Source organism: Pogonomyrmex barbatus, unplaced genomic scaffold, assembly GCF_055798465.1.
Source record: "Pogonomyrmex barbatus isolate J1 unplaced genomic scaffold, ASM5579846v1 scaffold1, whole genome shotgun sequence".
NCBI lineage: Eukaryota > Metazoa > Arthropoda > Insecta > Hymenoptera > Formicidae > Pogonomyrmex > Pogonomyrmex barbatus.
This window is the reverse complement of record NW_028297098.1, coordinates 3,458,922-3,474,820: the sequence shown is the minus strand read 5'-3', so window position 1 is coordinate 3,474,820 and position 15,899 is coordinate 3,458,922. Positions and strand designations below refer to the sequence as shown.

At 39.8% G+C, this 15,899-nt stretch overlaps 1 protein-coding gene across 4 annotated transcripts in view; it reads left to right on the top strand.

The window, feature by feature from the left end:
• Positions 1-15,899, top strand: part of LOC105432505 (uncharacterized) — a 117,413-nt gene that overhangs the window by 48,099 nt on the left and 53,415 nt on the right. Inside the window, exon 1 of one of the 4 annotated variants that reach the window (XM_011647352.3) lies at positions 10,568-11,643. The exons of 2 other annotated variants lie outside the window; for them this stretch is intronic. In XM_011647352.3, the coding sequence (XP_011645654.2) occupies positions 11,624-11,643 (20 nt within the window). In that variant the 5' untranslated portion in view covers positions 10,568-11,623. Of the gene's footprint in view, positions 1-10,567; positions 12,167-15,899 lie in introns of those variants that run through there. One more of the 4 variants, XM_011647355.2, reaches the window with a different exon arrangement.

Below are 15,899 nucleotides of genomic sequence, written 5' to 3'. Positions count from 1 at the left end.
GAATATGGTAAATCAAGCTTTACCGGCGACGGTAAGCACCACATTCAACGATACTGCTTATGAGAATGTTCGGTCGAGCACGTTTTTTCTCGGTAGAGGCAATATGTGTCTATAAATCATCAATTATCATTGTATAACTTTAATTAACGATTATATATACATACATTACGTATGAAATACAAACCATAAACGTTACGTTCCGTAATTGATACCAATAACAGTGATGCACAAAAATGTCATCATGAAAAAATATATTCACTGTCGCTATATTTTTTTTTTAAATGTTCCTTGAGATAAATTTTTGATTGAAAATTTGCTAGTTGCTTATTGTATATTTTATATGCGAGTATTTATCCTATGCTCTTAGCGCTAGATAATTAGATTTAATTTACATATTTTTTTTATTTTATTAGTATACACGAAATATTTCTATTTTTTTTTTTGAATTTAATATTCTTTCTAAATGTTAGCGATAAGCGTGATGCGAAAACGCATGTGTTACCGATATTGTTTTAGCAATTCTTCTCACCGTTGAATTTCATCACGTGAAGCGAATACGATTGCGATTTCTTGCATCATACCAATATCGTAAAAGATATTTATTCTGATTAATCAAATTGACGTTTGTATCCGGTTTCACGATATGATTTCTGTGGGCTTTCCCTGTAACGCGTTCGCGCGGGAGGTAAGAACGACGAGTGTTCGCAAACGCGTTACGATCGTCATATCGCATACACGCATCGAATGCACACACTACTTAACTCGATGCACATTACATGAGTGTTCCGCCAATCACGTCGTCGTATATTCGCAGTCAATAAATAAGGCATAACGATAACGAAACTTTGCGGTCGTGGAGTAAGGCGCAATCTTATCGTGGCACGCAGATGTCTCGAATCGTATATTCTTCAATCAACGATGAAACCCTTATTATAAGTGCGATTATGCCGCACGTGCATATATTTGTGCACGCTCCACTGTGCCATGTGCACCTCTCTGCAGGAAGGTCAGTATATAACGTCAGTATAACGTCAATTTCATCACATGTGTGATTTAAAACCTGCTACAATCTCATCTATAAGAGAAACTTGATAATTTTTCTACGAAACGAATGATATACTATACAAGATGTTTCAAAAAGAGGTCAATTGTACGAGAGATGATTGAGGACCCAAAAATAAAAAAGTTGATATGAACATAGAACCGAAAAGTGTTATGCAGGATGCACCATGTGGAGATACAGCCCGCTTAGTATCTCTTGGCAGAGATCAGGACGACTCCACAGTCGTGTATTTTGAATAGTGCTAAAGCAGCCCGCAATTTTTATTTGACTTTAATTATGTTATAAAAATCATAAAAATCACCTCTTGTTTCAATTTTGACAAAAAAAATTCGAAAGCAAAGCAATTTCAAATTGTAATATATAAAATAGGTGATAACTCGTAAACAACATATTTTGGAACTTATGTTCATATCAAGTTTTTTTTTTATTTTTGAGCTTCCATTCATCTCTCGAGTGACAGACGTCAACTTACGGAACATCCTGTATATGATAAATATGCTACTATGGTTTTTGAAAATTTAATTGCGCTAATTAATTATGCGCAGTAAATACATGATATGGTGTCGAAGACACTATTTTATATAAATTAATTGTATATTGTTATTCTTAGTATGCCTTTATCTTTTTCAAAACATGTAAATTAAAATTGTTAATTATATGTTTTTTCTCATTTGGTTTGAACTGCAGAACACTTTTATCCATTATGAAATTATATAATTGAAAATAAGGACCGTTCCTGCTTCTTTCGAGCTGAGTTTTGATGGTCGACGACGAAAGAGTTCGAAGTGGACGAGAAGGCCGTGAATGGAAATCTTGTGGATCTCGCCGCGCTTTCTGCGAACAGAAAATCCATTCACACATTCCCGATCGTTTAAACAACAAGGGGACAGTCCGCCACTTGTCGAGGCGCCGTTCTAACGCGTCTATTACCTGCTTGCAAATATTACTTTCGTAACTTAGAACGTTTTCTTGGTGATATTCCCGTGATATTTTACACCACTCGCGCTCGTTTCCCACCTCTCGCGAAGATTCTCATTTTCATACGTATTCGCAGATAGCGAATGGATAAAATCAGCTCTTATTGAAAGATTGATTACACAGCGAAAGCAGAAGCTGTATCGAAGGTAATTTAAGTTAACAATAATATTTCACTACGTACTCATCATCTAATGTAACGTTCGCGTTCGAAATGTATGAAATTCATCGCCCGTTTCTGGTTACAAATTTTTGCTTCTGATGTGTAAGTAACGCTTAAGAATGCGAAAAGCCTGAGCACCACTGTCCGGGCCACACATGCAGTATTATTGTTGCAGAGTGGATCTCTCGTCTCACGAGACGCGGCTGTTGTTGTAGAGGCGTGAATGTTATTGCAACGGAAAGTTGTGGTGTCACAAAGCTGCGGTGGGTCGGCACGGCGTGACGTTATATCTGCCATGCAGATCGCCTAAAAGTGTCCGAATACCGATGAATGTGTCCTTTTCGTGTTTCCGTGAAAAAGGCAGCACCACCAACCCCCAACCGTAAATTCGCCATAAGAACATCGTAATGCGCGAAGTAGCCGCGCGATCAAGACGCATCGGCTGACTATGGCCGTTATAAGAGCTCGAGTTTCAGGCGCAGTAAAAAGAATTATTAAGCAGTGAAAACCGCGTCGTTTACCCGCTTCACGTCTTTTATGTTTATAGCTATGTCTTCATTCGCCTCTCATGCGTCTCCATTTAACCGGCGGACCGGCGCTCTCTTATTGGCTTTGTTCGTTTCTCGGAAGAATAAGTTCGTCTAAAAGAGCGAAGATTTATTGCATGTTGGCATCGATCAATGGAACATACAGTAAGATGTATAAAGTAAATTTACATTACGTAATCAATGAGAAATATCCATATTAATCTTTGTCATTCAATAATCATAAATGGTGATTGAATCCTTCTAACTAGATTTGAATAGCAAAAGTAAATTCAAGTTTATATATTGTAAGAAATTATAATTGTTAAATTTATCATTTTAAAATTCACTATACAATTTATAAATTTCTTTAATGTTTTATATTATTCTATAATATATATATATATATATATATATATATATATATATATAATAGAATATATATATATATATATATATGTGTATATGTTACATATATATATATATATATATATATATATATATATATTATCGTTACATACAATGTTAAAGAAATTTATAAACTCTGTGCTGAATTTTAAGATAAGTTAGTATTAAGATAAATTATATAATTTCTTTATATATATATATATATATATATATATATATATATATAAAATGATTATATGGTTGCTCATAAGTATCGGTCAAGAAGTTTCAGTCACAAAGTTAAAAATGTATTAGATGTTAAGTTTTATCTACTACATATAATTTAGCAAAGTACATTTCGCTTCTGTCCGGTTAATTTTACATCGTTCGAGAGTTGGCACGGGAAAGTTTCCGTTCCTCCGAGCGATTATGTCGCTTATTAATTCTTAAGCAGCGTTTAAGTCGGCACGAATGCGCGCCTGGCGTTGGCAGCAACAGGAATCCTTGACAAATTTTAAGATTGACGAAGGAATCTCGGGGGGGATTGCTGGCAATAATTTGAAGAACCGCGATAGACCACACAGGACCGGAGGAGCGTATCCTCGGAGGGTTTTGACTCCTGAGACGTAGGTATGTGTAAACCTTCTGGCACGTTACGGTGAAATAAAACGTGAGCGTACCTGGCGTGCCTCCATCCACTTCCAGGTCCTCTCTCACGAATCTCTCTTGCGAGACACCACCGACCGCGTCGTTACGTTAATGGGACGGGCGCTATTATTTAATTCCACCAAATTGCCGGTCGGCCCACTGAAACAAGCGTAAAACCTCCTAAAAACTCGCCGCGGGTCTCTCGTACTCCCGAATTCTATGCGGGAAGGAAGGAAAGGAAACGGACTAACGGGCAAATAAAATTCGAGAAAATCGAACTCGGCCCTCTCTAACCAGCGCGATCGTCCCGCCATAATTTACATTTGTGCAGCCCATATGTGTACTCATACTATGGGGACCTAATTATTTTTCCGCCGTCGTTAATGTCCCTATTAATTTATTCCGACCACAAACGAGGAGACGCACAAACGTACCGCTAAATCCACACATAATAAAAAATATCGATTTCCTTTCCTTTTTTTTCATATATTTTACGCATATATGTCCGAGCCCATAATCATCTCCATGCTTCCCGAGAAGATCGTCATCGTTCGCATAGGATTTTCAAGGAACTTTCAGGTTGGACTTGCTTTCTAAGAGGGTACAAAAGAGTCGCGGGCGTCGGACAATCCGGAGTCGTCCATCCGGAGAAAGGCGACGGAAAGCTGCGCTGCGAACGTATACGCGGGAGTTGAGTTACGTCGCGGTATCGCGTGAGAGCAAAGGAACGAAGGAGAGGAGAAAACGTATTAAAAGGGCATAAGAGAGCGGGCCGCGACCGCAAACTGATTAAATGCGGTCTGCGCGGGCCGCGCCGCGGGTCTTAATACGAGCATCGTGTAAGCTACACGACTCGAGAGGGACCTCGTGTGTGTGACGCGCGCGCCTACTATACACCGTTGCTCCACGTGGTTCGTCGATTTCTCACTCTCGGCCTCTTTGAACCAGTTTCTCTACCCTTCGTGTTCGACGCGTGCGTTTGGCGTCCGCCGCGGGCGAATCGGAGAAATTCTTTTTGCACCTATCCGCTACTGAAAATGATCGGTTTCGTAATCCATGAAAAGCGCGTTCTCCAACTTACGTAAATACGTATATACATAGTAGAAATCATTATCGGTATACAACAACTATAATAATTGTCGTGTATAGATTCTTCGTCTGTCACGTACGCATTTGCCACTCGCGTTTATCGTGTATATCATTTGTATGTTTGTGTTAATTCAGAAGTATGGCACGCACGTATGTCTGTGCAACATTCTCCTCATTATACACGCATTAAGAAGTTTTGCAATGTTTAATATCTTGCATTCTTCTATTGTGACGATGACATCGCTAATTTTTCTTATTGAACGATTTATGTAACGCGATACTAGCAAAATATTTAGCCTCTCAAATTTATTATTGAAATATATTTATTTGTTGAAAAGAGAAAGAACGAAAGGAATCAAATAGAATATCCATCACATGTTTTAAATTATGTTCATATAAAATGATGATGATCTTTTAAATTTTAAAATGAGAGCTCTTCTTTTAGACATTGTCTAAATATTGACAATTGAGATATCTGACGAATATCGATCGGATAAATCTATATTGGAGCATGAACGCTTGATTGGCACGCAGTGACAATCGACATCCGTGACAGATGACTCATATTAACATTTTGTGAGTCCAGACACAGTTCGGAAGATAAACGATATTATCGTCAATAGATATTCACATATCGTGTGAATCCTAGATATAAAATATCATATTAATATATTTTTTACATGTGTAACCTAGTTGGATTCTGTCTTCGACAGTAAACATTCATATATCGCGTGAGTTCTGGATATAAAATATCATATTAATATAATCTTTACATATGTAATCTGTAATGCTTTGACTCTATCTTCGACGATAGATATTCACGTATCGCGTGACTTCTGGATATAAAATATCATATTAATATATTCTACATATGTAATCTGTAATGTAGTCATCCCTTTCTCTCTTTCGCTTTACAAGATATATCTGGTCGTTTATTTTTAATATGACTCTTTGAATTTCAAGTCGCGGCTTAAGTCGATTAAACAAATTTTTTATCACATCGATTATGCAAATTTACCACTGTAAAGCACAGGAGTTAAAATGTCATCCATTAAAAGGGATAGAAGGAACATTTTTCTGATATCTCGTTTAGACGTGCAATCGATGTCGAGCAAAATGGACCGCGATTTTTTACGTCCTAAAATCGGTCGCAGGTTGCAAGCAGGTAGCAGATTGCCATATGAGAATGACTAATTGGCGCGCAGACTGCAATCTGCAGCCTGGTAACTTTGTGACAAATAGAGGTAGAGGAAGGCGCATCGTTTATGACATAACGAACCGCTTAAAACGTTTCCTGTCCACGTAAGAGTTATCGTATCAATTATTCACCGATGTAATAAATACGATCGAGCATTTTAGAACATCGGTGATGTTTATGGATGCAAATATTATTACACTCGCAGTGCCATTAATCATCGTATATTTGTAATATCGCGCATCTCTACTTTATTCGCGGATCATTTTTCAAATGGAGATAGAAGAAAGTCAAAATCGGTGAAAGAATTTGTAAATGTAAGGAAACATGAAGTAAGAATAATTTATTTGCGTTTTTAAAATAAGAAAATAACAACATTTTATTTAGAAGAAATCGCATTAATTAGATAATAAAATAACGTTATCGATAGTGTTCTTGCGAGTTAACACAATTACAAGTTGACTTTTGAATTCAATCGAATCTTTTTCCTAGTAGATTTTCCAAAAATACAGAACGAGCGAGTCGCAATCAGTTCGAATACTACATGTATGTCGACTACGACAACAGAGCTCTGACATAGTCGATAAAGCGATTACCCAAGTTACATTATTCGTTATACACATAGAATGGCATTACCTCGATCGCGATATCGCCGTGATTCGAATTCCGTAAGATTACACCATTAACTAGCAACGATTAATCGTCGACCGTCGTCACAGTAGATAAGCTTTTTGTAAAGAATTCGGAGCGTTTGATCTCTTTTAAAACCACGCGCTGTTCGCCACAGTCAGGTCTAATAAAGACTTCGTGCACGCGGACTCATTCGTTTTAGAGCCGACTAAAAATAGAAGAAAGGACGTACGCCGAGATATTTCAATCCAATCGTGATCCGTGTCATCGGTTACTCAGTGTGGAAGAGTTCGAGGATGTGGGCAGCTCCTGCGATTCGTCATTTGAGCAGATCATACTGATGATTATCAATCTACTTGATATTCGTGAGCTTCGGTCTAAATAAGAAGAAATGTTCTTTCGGTGCTTCGTGCTTAATCAACGCTTCTGCTCTGGCTTCGCGACGCTCCGGGCTTTAACCCGGTTAGTTTATCGGAGATCGACACGCGACTATTGTCCTTCTCGCTCTCTCTTCAATTATTTCTCTTTCTCTTTTCGTGATTCGATTACTCATCGTTGAAGGTCGCGAAGCAGTAGCGGGTAAATAGCGTGATAAAGTCTGTTGCACGTATAAATTCGTACCTCTTACAGGATCGAGAATTTTTGTCGAATAATGTGATTTTCCTTTGAGAACGTAGTCGAAAGAAGTAAGGGCATCTCTCAGGGAGATTTCCGTCCCGACCAACGGACAAAGGTCTCATCCCATTGTTCTATGATTTATACCAGTATCAGCCTCAGGTATACTGAACCAAGTTTCTAGTAAATTTGGTCCTACCACCGGCATCGACACTTGTCACCTGAAATCATTAACCGAGCATCCCAATTCACCTTCGTCTACGTACCAATAGGATTGCTACTCGGTTTTTTGTTAATGTATATGTGTGTCCTTTTAAGAATAAGAATGTGTAAGAGTGTTCCTTTAGAATAACTTCTAACAAATGCAGTGTATAAAGATAAGCAGCAAAACATAGACGGTGCAAATTAATTTAGAGGTAAAAACGCTTTGAATCGATCAAATCTACTGATTTTCAGAGCTGTCTCCGTGACAAAATTGAAGCAATAAAAGAAGTAAAAAAGAAAAAAAATAAAAAATCTAACATCTATAAATGTCATTTAAATTTATAACTATCGTTTTAATAAAACTGCGATCTTTCTCTTAATTGCATATATTTCTAATATTTTCTAATTTTTTATATTAATTAATGTAATATGTAAAATTTATATTTATTTTTTTATTGAAAATATGAGCCCATTAAAGTTTAGTTGTATTGTCGAGCATGTTTATTATTTTTTTAATAAATTTCAATAAATCCTGGTTAAAGATTGGAGAATTTACAAAAGGTGTTGGAAGCTTCATTATATCCAAGGGTGTAATTCGCTCACGTATTATACGAGACAGGATCTTACATTGATGCGCGCATCGAAAGATCATTTCCCGTGAGATAAAATCTCAAAAGGCGCCGACATTCTTCTCCATACGATGTCTCAGCGTTCGATGAACTGAGCCATTTGGAGCAGGATTTGGCGACACGTAGTCGGAACTTTAGGACTAGTTTAAAAGGGACAGTGAACTCATAAAATATAAAATAGCAAGACCCTAGTATTCGCTTATCGCGTTTAATCGTCCGATGCTAATTAAGATAATCTGCTAGCAATTTAGAAATTAACTGCCGTTTTCCGAAAGAATATTTTGCATCGACAGATGTGTTGCTTCAATGCAATTTTTCTAAAATATTTAAAATTATTTAGAAAATATTAATACTCAATATACAGACTATTTTATAGAGTTTTTTATCACGTCATGTAATGTATTTTTTATTAATAAGTGTATTAATTCTAATCATTTTGTTTCTAATAAATTTGAAGACAATTTTCCTTCCAATGGAATTTGAATTGTACGATATCTTTTTTCGCTGACTGCAAAATGTCAACATTAAGAATGTTAATAAACAAGTCTAAAATTACAATCTTGTCTGAAATTGAATGTAGAACAAGATTTTGCTACTCGCTTGAAGCTTAATTTGCCAACGTCCTAGTTATTACGACACTATTAAATGTACGTGTCCTACAAAATGTTCTACAATGCAGACACTATCGCTAGTTATCTTACATGCCGTCGGGCATCATCTTGGATATTGAAACCGTGTTGAACACGCATTTAATAGCGCAGCGTAAGCAAAAGCGCTGGAACGCATACCCACTCGGCGAATGCTGATTCCTTGCTGCTATCAAGGCAAAACGAGCGACGCAATGTGACAACCGAGACAATCGCGCGCGGTCGCACGGGCGAATAATCGGCGCGCGGCTCGATTGATAATTAATTATCTCGTTGCGCTTGGGCCACCGGGCATTTCGCGACGTTGCTACGTTTCGTCATCAGTGTCCCGTTCTCTCGCGCGTCGCGGAGATGAACCGTATATCGCGATTTTTTTTCTTTTCTTCTCCCTCGCCATTCTCTGCGCGTCCTCGTCCCGCGCGTCGCTGGCATTTCGATCTTCACCGCGCGATCGTCGCGGGTGGAGCGAGGGGCGAAATCTGCACGTGTTCCGGCCAGAAGAAGGTCCTTGAATGCCTCGTGAATGGTGCAACATTCGACATTCATTGAAATATATTAAAATAATCGTGCCGTTGACTCACTTAGGAAAACAAACCTCGGGCTCTCGGCTCGCGGGGATTGCGCAACCGTCCCTCTCGTCACCGTCACCGGACGTGTACGAGTCAGTGTGGCAGAATACCACAGCCGATACGACTCGTGTACCGTAATTTATATACCGCCTGGCCGTCACATCCCGTCGACGAAACGAAAGTAATAAAAAGCGATAAATAAATCTGCGCGCGAATGGCGTGAACGCGCCGACCCGCCTGTCGATGGCGGCGAGAAACCGCGTCCTCTCTCACGCGCGGCGCGCCCGCCGCACTTTCGATCCGCGGATTGTCCAGCTGTTATAAAGTGACCTTTAAATTATTGTGCGCCGAGCGTGTTGCGTGATGGCTCAAAAATGCGCCTGTGTTTGTGAGATACGTTCGGACAGCGATCGTGCCAGGTGCGGAGAGAAATCGACGCACGGTAGGAAGAATATTCCGTGATACAGCACGAGGAGTATCTCGAAGACTTCGGCCATTCGCGAAGAAAGAACGGTGCAATGGTGGGAAGAATTGTAGCCGATATCGTAGCCATGTCATCACGTTTTCAAAAAATTCTCAAAGCTTGAATATCAAGCTGATAACGATTTGTTAAGAATATGGTGATAATTCGAAGGTGTGATAATTTAAAAGTTAGAACACTGAATCGCAATTTTCTAGCGATAATTTTACGATAGAGCAATGACGACGACGAGCAGGAAATTGAAAAGAATTTCTGAGAAAAATTCGATCGAAGAAATCAGCAATAAGATGCCATTTATCTTAGATTAGTACGGAAACTCTTTCGAAACTTTTGCCAGAGTACAAATAGAATTGATAAGAGATTCAGATTGGAAGATATGCGACAGTTAGGACAGATGGCTCCATTCCACGGTGCTAGTTTCTCGAGTTGCGCCCGGCAGGGCATGGTAAGGGTTGTCGCCACGTGTCCAACTATGAAATCGCCGCAACTTTTCTTCGCCGGCTGTGAGCGCGGCTGGTAACGCGTTTCCATATCATTTCACTATAAAAAGAGAGTACGAGGTGCGTGAGGCAAAAGTAGGGTTGCGCGGCAAGCGGGGGCGTTCGTTTGTGGAGAACACGCCGCGAGAGGGATAGGAGGAGGGATAGGGAAGAGAGCACGCCGATGGAGGGGCAGCCTCGTGTACGATACGAGTGGAGGGGTGGCACGAGAGGGGTGGGGGTACGCTCTAGTCGAGCGGCAGCGGCAGGGAAGCGGCCAGGTAAGCGACGAGCGAACACTAGTGGGGCTGACTTGCGCGCCTTCGAGCCGTCGGGAAACACGGCGAGCAGCAGCGGCATCGTTGTTGTATATTGTCGCGCTACGCGTGCCACGGACGTGTCGTCGCATCGTCATCGTCGTTGCCGTTGCCGTTGCCGTTGCCGTTGCCGTCGACGAACCGCTGCCGCGCGGAGCGCCCTGGAATACGTCGTCGTTGGCCGTACGATCGACCGTACCTTCGCGCTCGCGGTCCCGCCGGCTTCTCTCTGACTCCCCCTCGTGCGAGGAGGAGGGTGCGATCGCCGCGGAGGGTTGATCGCTCGGAGCGGCGCTGAGAGCGGCGCGTTTTCGCGCGCGTTCACCGGAGCATCGCGGAGCGACGGTATTCGCCACGCTTTACTGCCACCCCCGCCGAGTGCCGTCCACTGTGCTGCCGACTCCTCGTGACGATAGAACGCATTGGCACGCTTCCAAGCTGGCGAAACGGTGACTAGCTGGCTGCCACGGTGCTACCACCGCCTGCCTCCGACTTTGGGAATACGACTCGCGTGTCGCTGTCGTTTTATTCGGGGGTAGAATTACGTCAACGTGCGAATGAGAGTTTTCGCGCATGGCCGACCGTAGTCACATACAGAGTCGTTTAGAAACGTGTCGCAGATACCTATAGCTACGAAAATCACGTTAGTTAATTGGTATCTTTGCAGTACGGCGAATAGTGTGACGTATGCGACAGTGTAACGTGAAAATGACCGCCTAGTCTCGGGGCAATTCGTTTCGGAGCACAAGTTTCGGAGTTCCTTCGTTACCTCCTATCTTCTACGTATTTTTTTACGAATGAAGTGGACGTAGTGTGAACGACACCGTGTGAACGTCAAGTGCTATCGATCGGTCTCGCGATCGATCAGGGGAGATCAACAGTGTGTTCCACGCCACGAATGGAGGCAAAGTGATAAAGGAACGGCGGCGTCGTTAGAGGATTTTAAAAGCAGCTTCCGGAGGCCAGCCCGACGCAATGCGTCGACGCTGCTGACGCAAACGCGCCTGGATGCGTCTCACTCTTAGCACGTGAGTGTCTTTTTACTAAAAGAGAAACGGAAAGACGGGGAAAGGAAACGCGAAAGAGATTTACGCACGATCGTTCGTCTGTCGGCATTATCACGCCGGATCACCTCAAGGAGGCTCCTGCCTCGCGTATCTCGATCGAGTCGTGCGCGAATCAATCGAATTAAGATGATTCCAAGGGGATTGGGTGGAAGGACGATCTCAGCATCCCCACCACGTTACACCGACACTTGAACGTTCTTCTCGACTCGACGTCTTTCTTCTCTCTACACATCGCGATTTGCGAGAAAAAAAATTTGCATTCCGTGTGGTGGTCTGCGTATTGGTGCTGCGTGCGGTGGCGGTGTTATTATTATTGTTTGGTGGTAGTAAGTGGTCGCGAGTGTGCACGCGACAACGGTGGTGAATGATCCTGGCTCCGAGCTGACAAAGGTACTCGTACACGAATACTGGGATGACGTCCGTTTCGGATCACGCGGTTCCTTCACGATCTCGTCAATCCACGTCGCCTAACGCGGAAACAAATGTAAGTTTCCACACGCGGAATCTCGTCGCGATATTTCGAGGTGCGTTTCGGGCTAGACCAGAGTTTGCATCGGCAGCTTGACGAGCAAACGATGAGACGCGAGCTGAGAGCTAAGTGAAATAAAATCTAAGTGCAATTCAAGTGCAATAATTTAAAAAGAAACGATTGTATTAGATTTTATTTTTAAATAATTGTATATTATGTATAATATAAGTATATTAAACATCAATTCAAATGCCCTACGATGGAACTTATTAAATTTTACTTAAATAATTTATTTAAAACAGTAAACTTCTCGGCTGTTCACAGCTCGCAACTTATCCTCGGTTAATGTTCAAGCGACTTGAAATCGTTTCTCGAGAGAGTAACCATGAATCGATTTACATATATCATTTAGGTTAAATGTATAAGTATGCCACAGATTTGCTTGAGATCGTTCATCCAAATAAACTCTTTTTTTGACACTAATGATATTAAATATACAATAGAAATATGATGAAAATATATTTTATTGTGCCAAAAAATATAAAATAGATATAAAGAACAAAATCTTGCTTGAAATCGTTTGTCGAACGAAGTTGGTTTTGTACCTCATAAAAACCGTTCAGTCATTTGAGACATAAATTTTTCCTCAAAACAATATTATATAATAAAAAGATGGATTTCAGTCTAAAAAAGGTCCGTTGATTTTAAAATGCAGTTATGATCAAATACGACGAGAGACAAGTCATGGATACAACGGCGCTTGTATAACGGTATCCATTACGAACAAGATGTGTGCTACTGGAATAATTTAAGGGCAAAGACAACTACTTCTTCAGGTTTTTCTCCCCTATACATCATAAAAGCGAAACCAATCTTTCGTGATCGTAATCTGCATTGTAATTGATGCCCTCGAATAAAATTGTATTTTAATTTATGGAATGTATGGAATTTTTAAAGACGAAAAACTTGGTTTCCATCTTGAAGAGCATTATTTTTAATTTATTTATATTGTTGCTAGTGCATAACAGTCCCAAACAATGGCACTCTCAATCATCACAGCATAACCCTTGATCATGCTGAGATGTGCAATCCCTACAGATGAGCGTAAAGGATCTTAACATAATTTGCAGTCGGTTAAGGACAACCCTATATTCTTTTCAAACCAATAGTTATTCAGGTTTGGTAGAAAAATTCACACGTAATTTCACGGTGCCACTTACAACGTATCGAATTAGCTATTTTGGGTATTAATTCTTTTCTTCGATCTTTCCATTTTTCAATTTTTTTCTTTTCTTCATTCTATATTTTAGTTCTTTATTCTATTCTATATCTACAATTAATCAAATTTTTCTTTTATATTCTTTATTTTTTATTCCGTTTTACATACATATTATAGATTTTATTGCGTTATGTTATATCATTATACATATTACATTTTATGTTAACAGTGCGTATATACTATACATTTTTGTTATTAACGATTTTTATAGCCGATTGTTTTCGTAAAGATTTGCAGGTACTTAAGTGCGAATTAGCACGTTAATTAGATAATATCCCATTTAAACTATACTCACTAGTCCCTGTTAATATCCGAGCGATTTAATTCTCGACACTTTTATCTTAAGTACTAAAAATTTTTGAGATATTAATCTAAGCATCTTATGTATGAACTCGTTTGTATGAACAATTGAAAAATATCAATTGGACTTTCGAATCGTCAACACCGACTTATGGAACACCGACTTATCAGAGATCTGCGCGAATAGGTTTCGATTTCGTTGGCGACACACTGTCGCGATGGATCGTTCTGCTGTTCAAATCGCGCCCGCACAATATACATAGAAAGGCGATGGCCATAAAGTTCGCTTTTGATCGGATAAACACTCGATCATGGAATCCCGCCGCGTCGACGATTATCAAAAGACGGCGAGTTGTCAGCAAGAAAATCAGTCGACAAATCCGCGATAACGAGGCATATTTTAGATAAGAAAAACGCGCAATTAAAATATTTTTTGGATGAGCTTTGTGCGATTAGACAACAATTCTACTTCCATATCTTTTTCTTTTTGATCTTTACCTTCTGTTTCTTTTTCCACTTCCTTGTTCTTCTTTCCTCTTCGTTTTTTTAACAAATCGCTGTATCTCGTATTCGATTAATCGTTAAAGTCTTAATTAAAGCCTTTCTCTATTAATAAAAAATTGACGACTTTCAATCGTGCGCCGTGAGCGTTTCTCTTTGTCTTGCGAGATTGTATGATCTGCACGGTACCATTATCTGCATTTCAATTTATTTTGCTACGATCCCTATAATCACCGGCACGTTTTCGTTATTTCGTTCATGGGGAACGGAACGCGTGCGTGCGGGGCGGCGTAACGTGTATACACGAGTCGTTCATTTCGCGTTGTATGGAAGTCGGCTTGAATTGTAGAGAATTATTCCCCGCTCTGATACGAGTGACAGCATTCGTTGCGCTATATGATCATAAGTTCATAGACCTTTCGTGACTCGTTGGATCTTATTTGCCAATAGCGATTGGCGACTTTTGTCCGCGCGCACCTTGCATCATTGGATGACAATGAGTTTTGAGCAGATTGACCGGAATATAGGTGGTGCTTTTTCTTTGAATTTCTCGCAAGGACTTGAAATGTATCGTTAAAGAGGTATTTTATTCGTTTTTTAGAACGAAAAGATATAACGGTGAAAGATGAGCATTCTGTGTGAAATTCTCTCGCGAATTCTTCTTCGAGTAGCAACCGATCGATGTCCATCGAATGGAACGACGCCGGGTAACGAAGCTCGACCTACGCCGCAACGTGTAAACATTGTAAATCCCTGGCGACGCGTGTGCTAACATGAATAATAAGCGAACATAAGAAAGATTTTAGCGGTTACGGGGCCGATGGATGCATATAATGCACTTTGGTTCATGCTCAGGTCTCATTAAAGGAGTGCGTGATGCGAGCATTTTAGATCTGGTCGCACCGTTTTTCCACGTAAAGCACACTTAAAGTATACTCGCAAACTGAAGTATCATGGACGAAATTGCGTCAACACATATGCAATTCTTTTAACGTAGATATTATAGTCTTTGAGATATTATTTTTCAGAGAGAAATAATTAAACTGCAGTTTTACGACATTTACGTAAATTCTCCTTAATCGTTTTGTCAAGGATTTTTTGAGTAAAGAAGCCGCTTGTATATTATATATTTTTTATTTGGAGAGAATATTAATAATGAGAAAATATTTGAAAATATATTTCTCATCAATGATTTGATTTATAGAAAGGCATTTATAGAATATTATTATTATTATATTAATGCAGATCGAAGAGCAACTGGTGGAACGTAAAAATGATAGAATATTCTCTCGTTCGTTGTTATTATTGGCGCCGATTGCAATAAATAATATGTCGAATAGTATCGATATACACATAGACACCGGAGACAATCCAATCAGAGAAAACAAGGTCGCGGTAATAACATTATCTCTCTTGTGTTACAGTTTGATATCGAATACTATTGCAACAAGGTTTCATTGAATTGATGAGTATCTATGAATGTAAAGTCCTTGAGATTTCGACTCGTTTAATATCAAAACCGGATTCATTCAGAAGTAAATGGCTTTATAAATCTGAATCCTGAATCTGAATTCTGAATCTAATCCTTAATATAGAACTGAATTCGTTTATGCAGTATGCTTCGATTGGCACGGATAAAAAGAATAACAGAAAAAAAAACCAACGAGC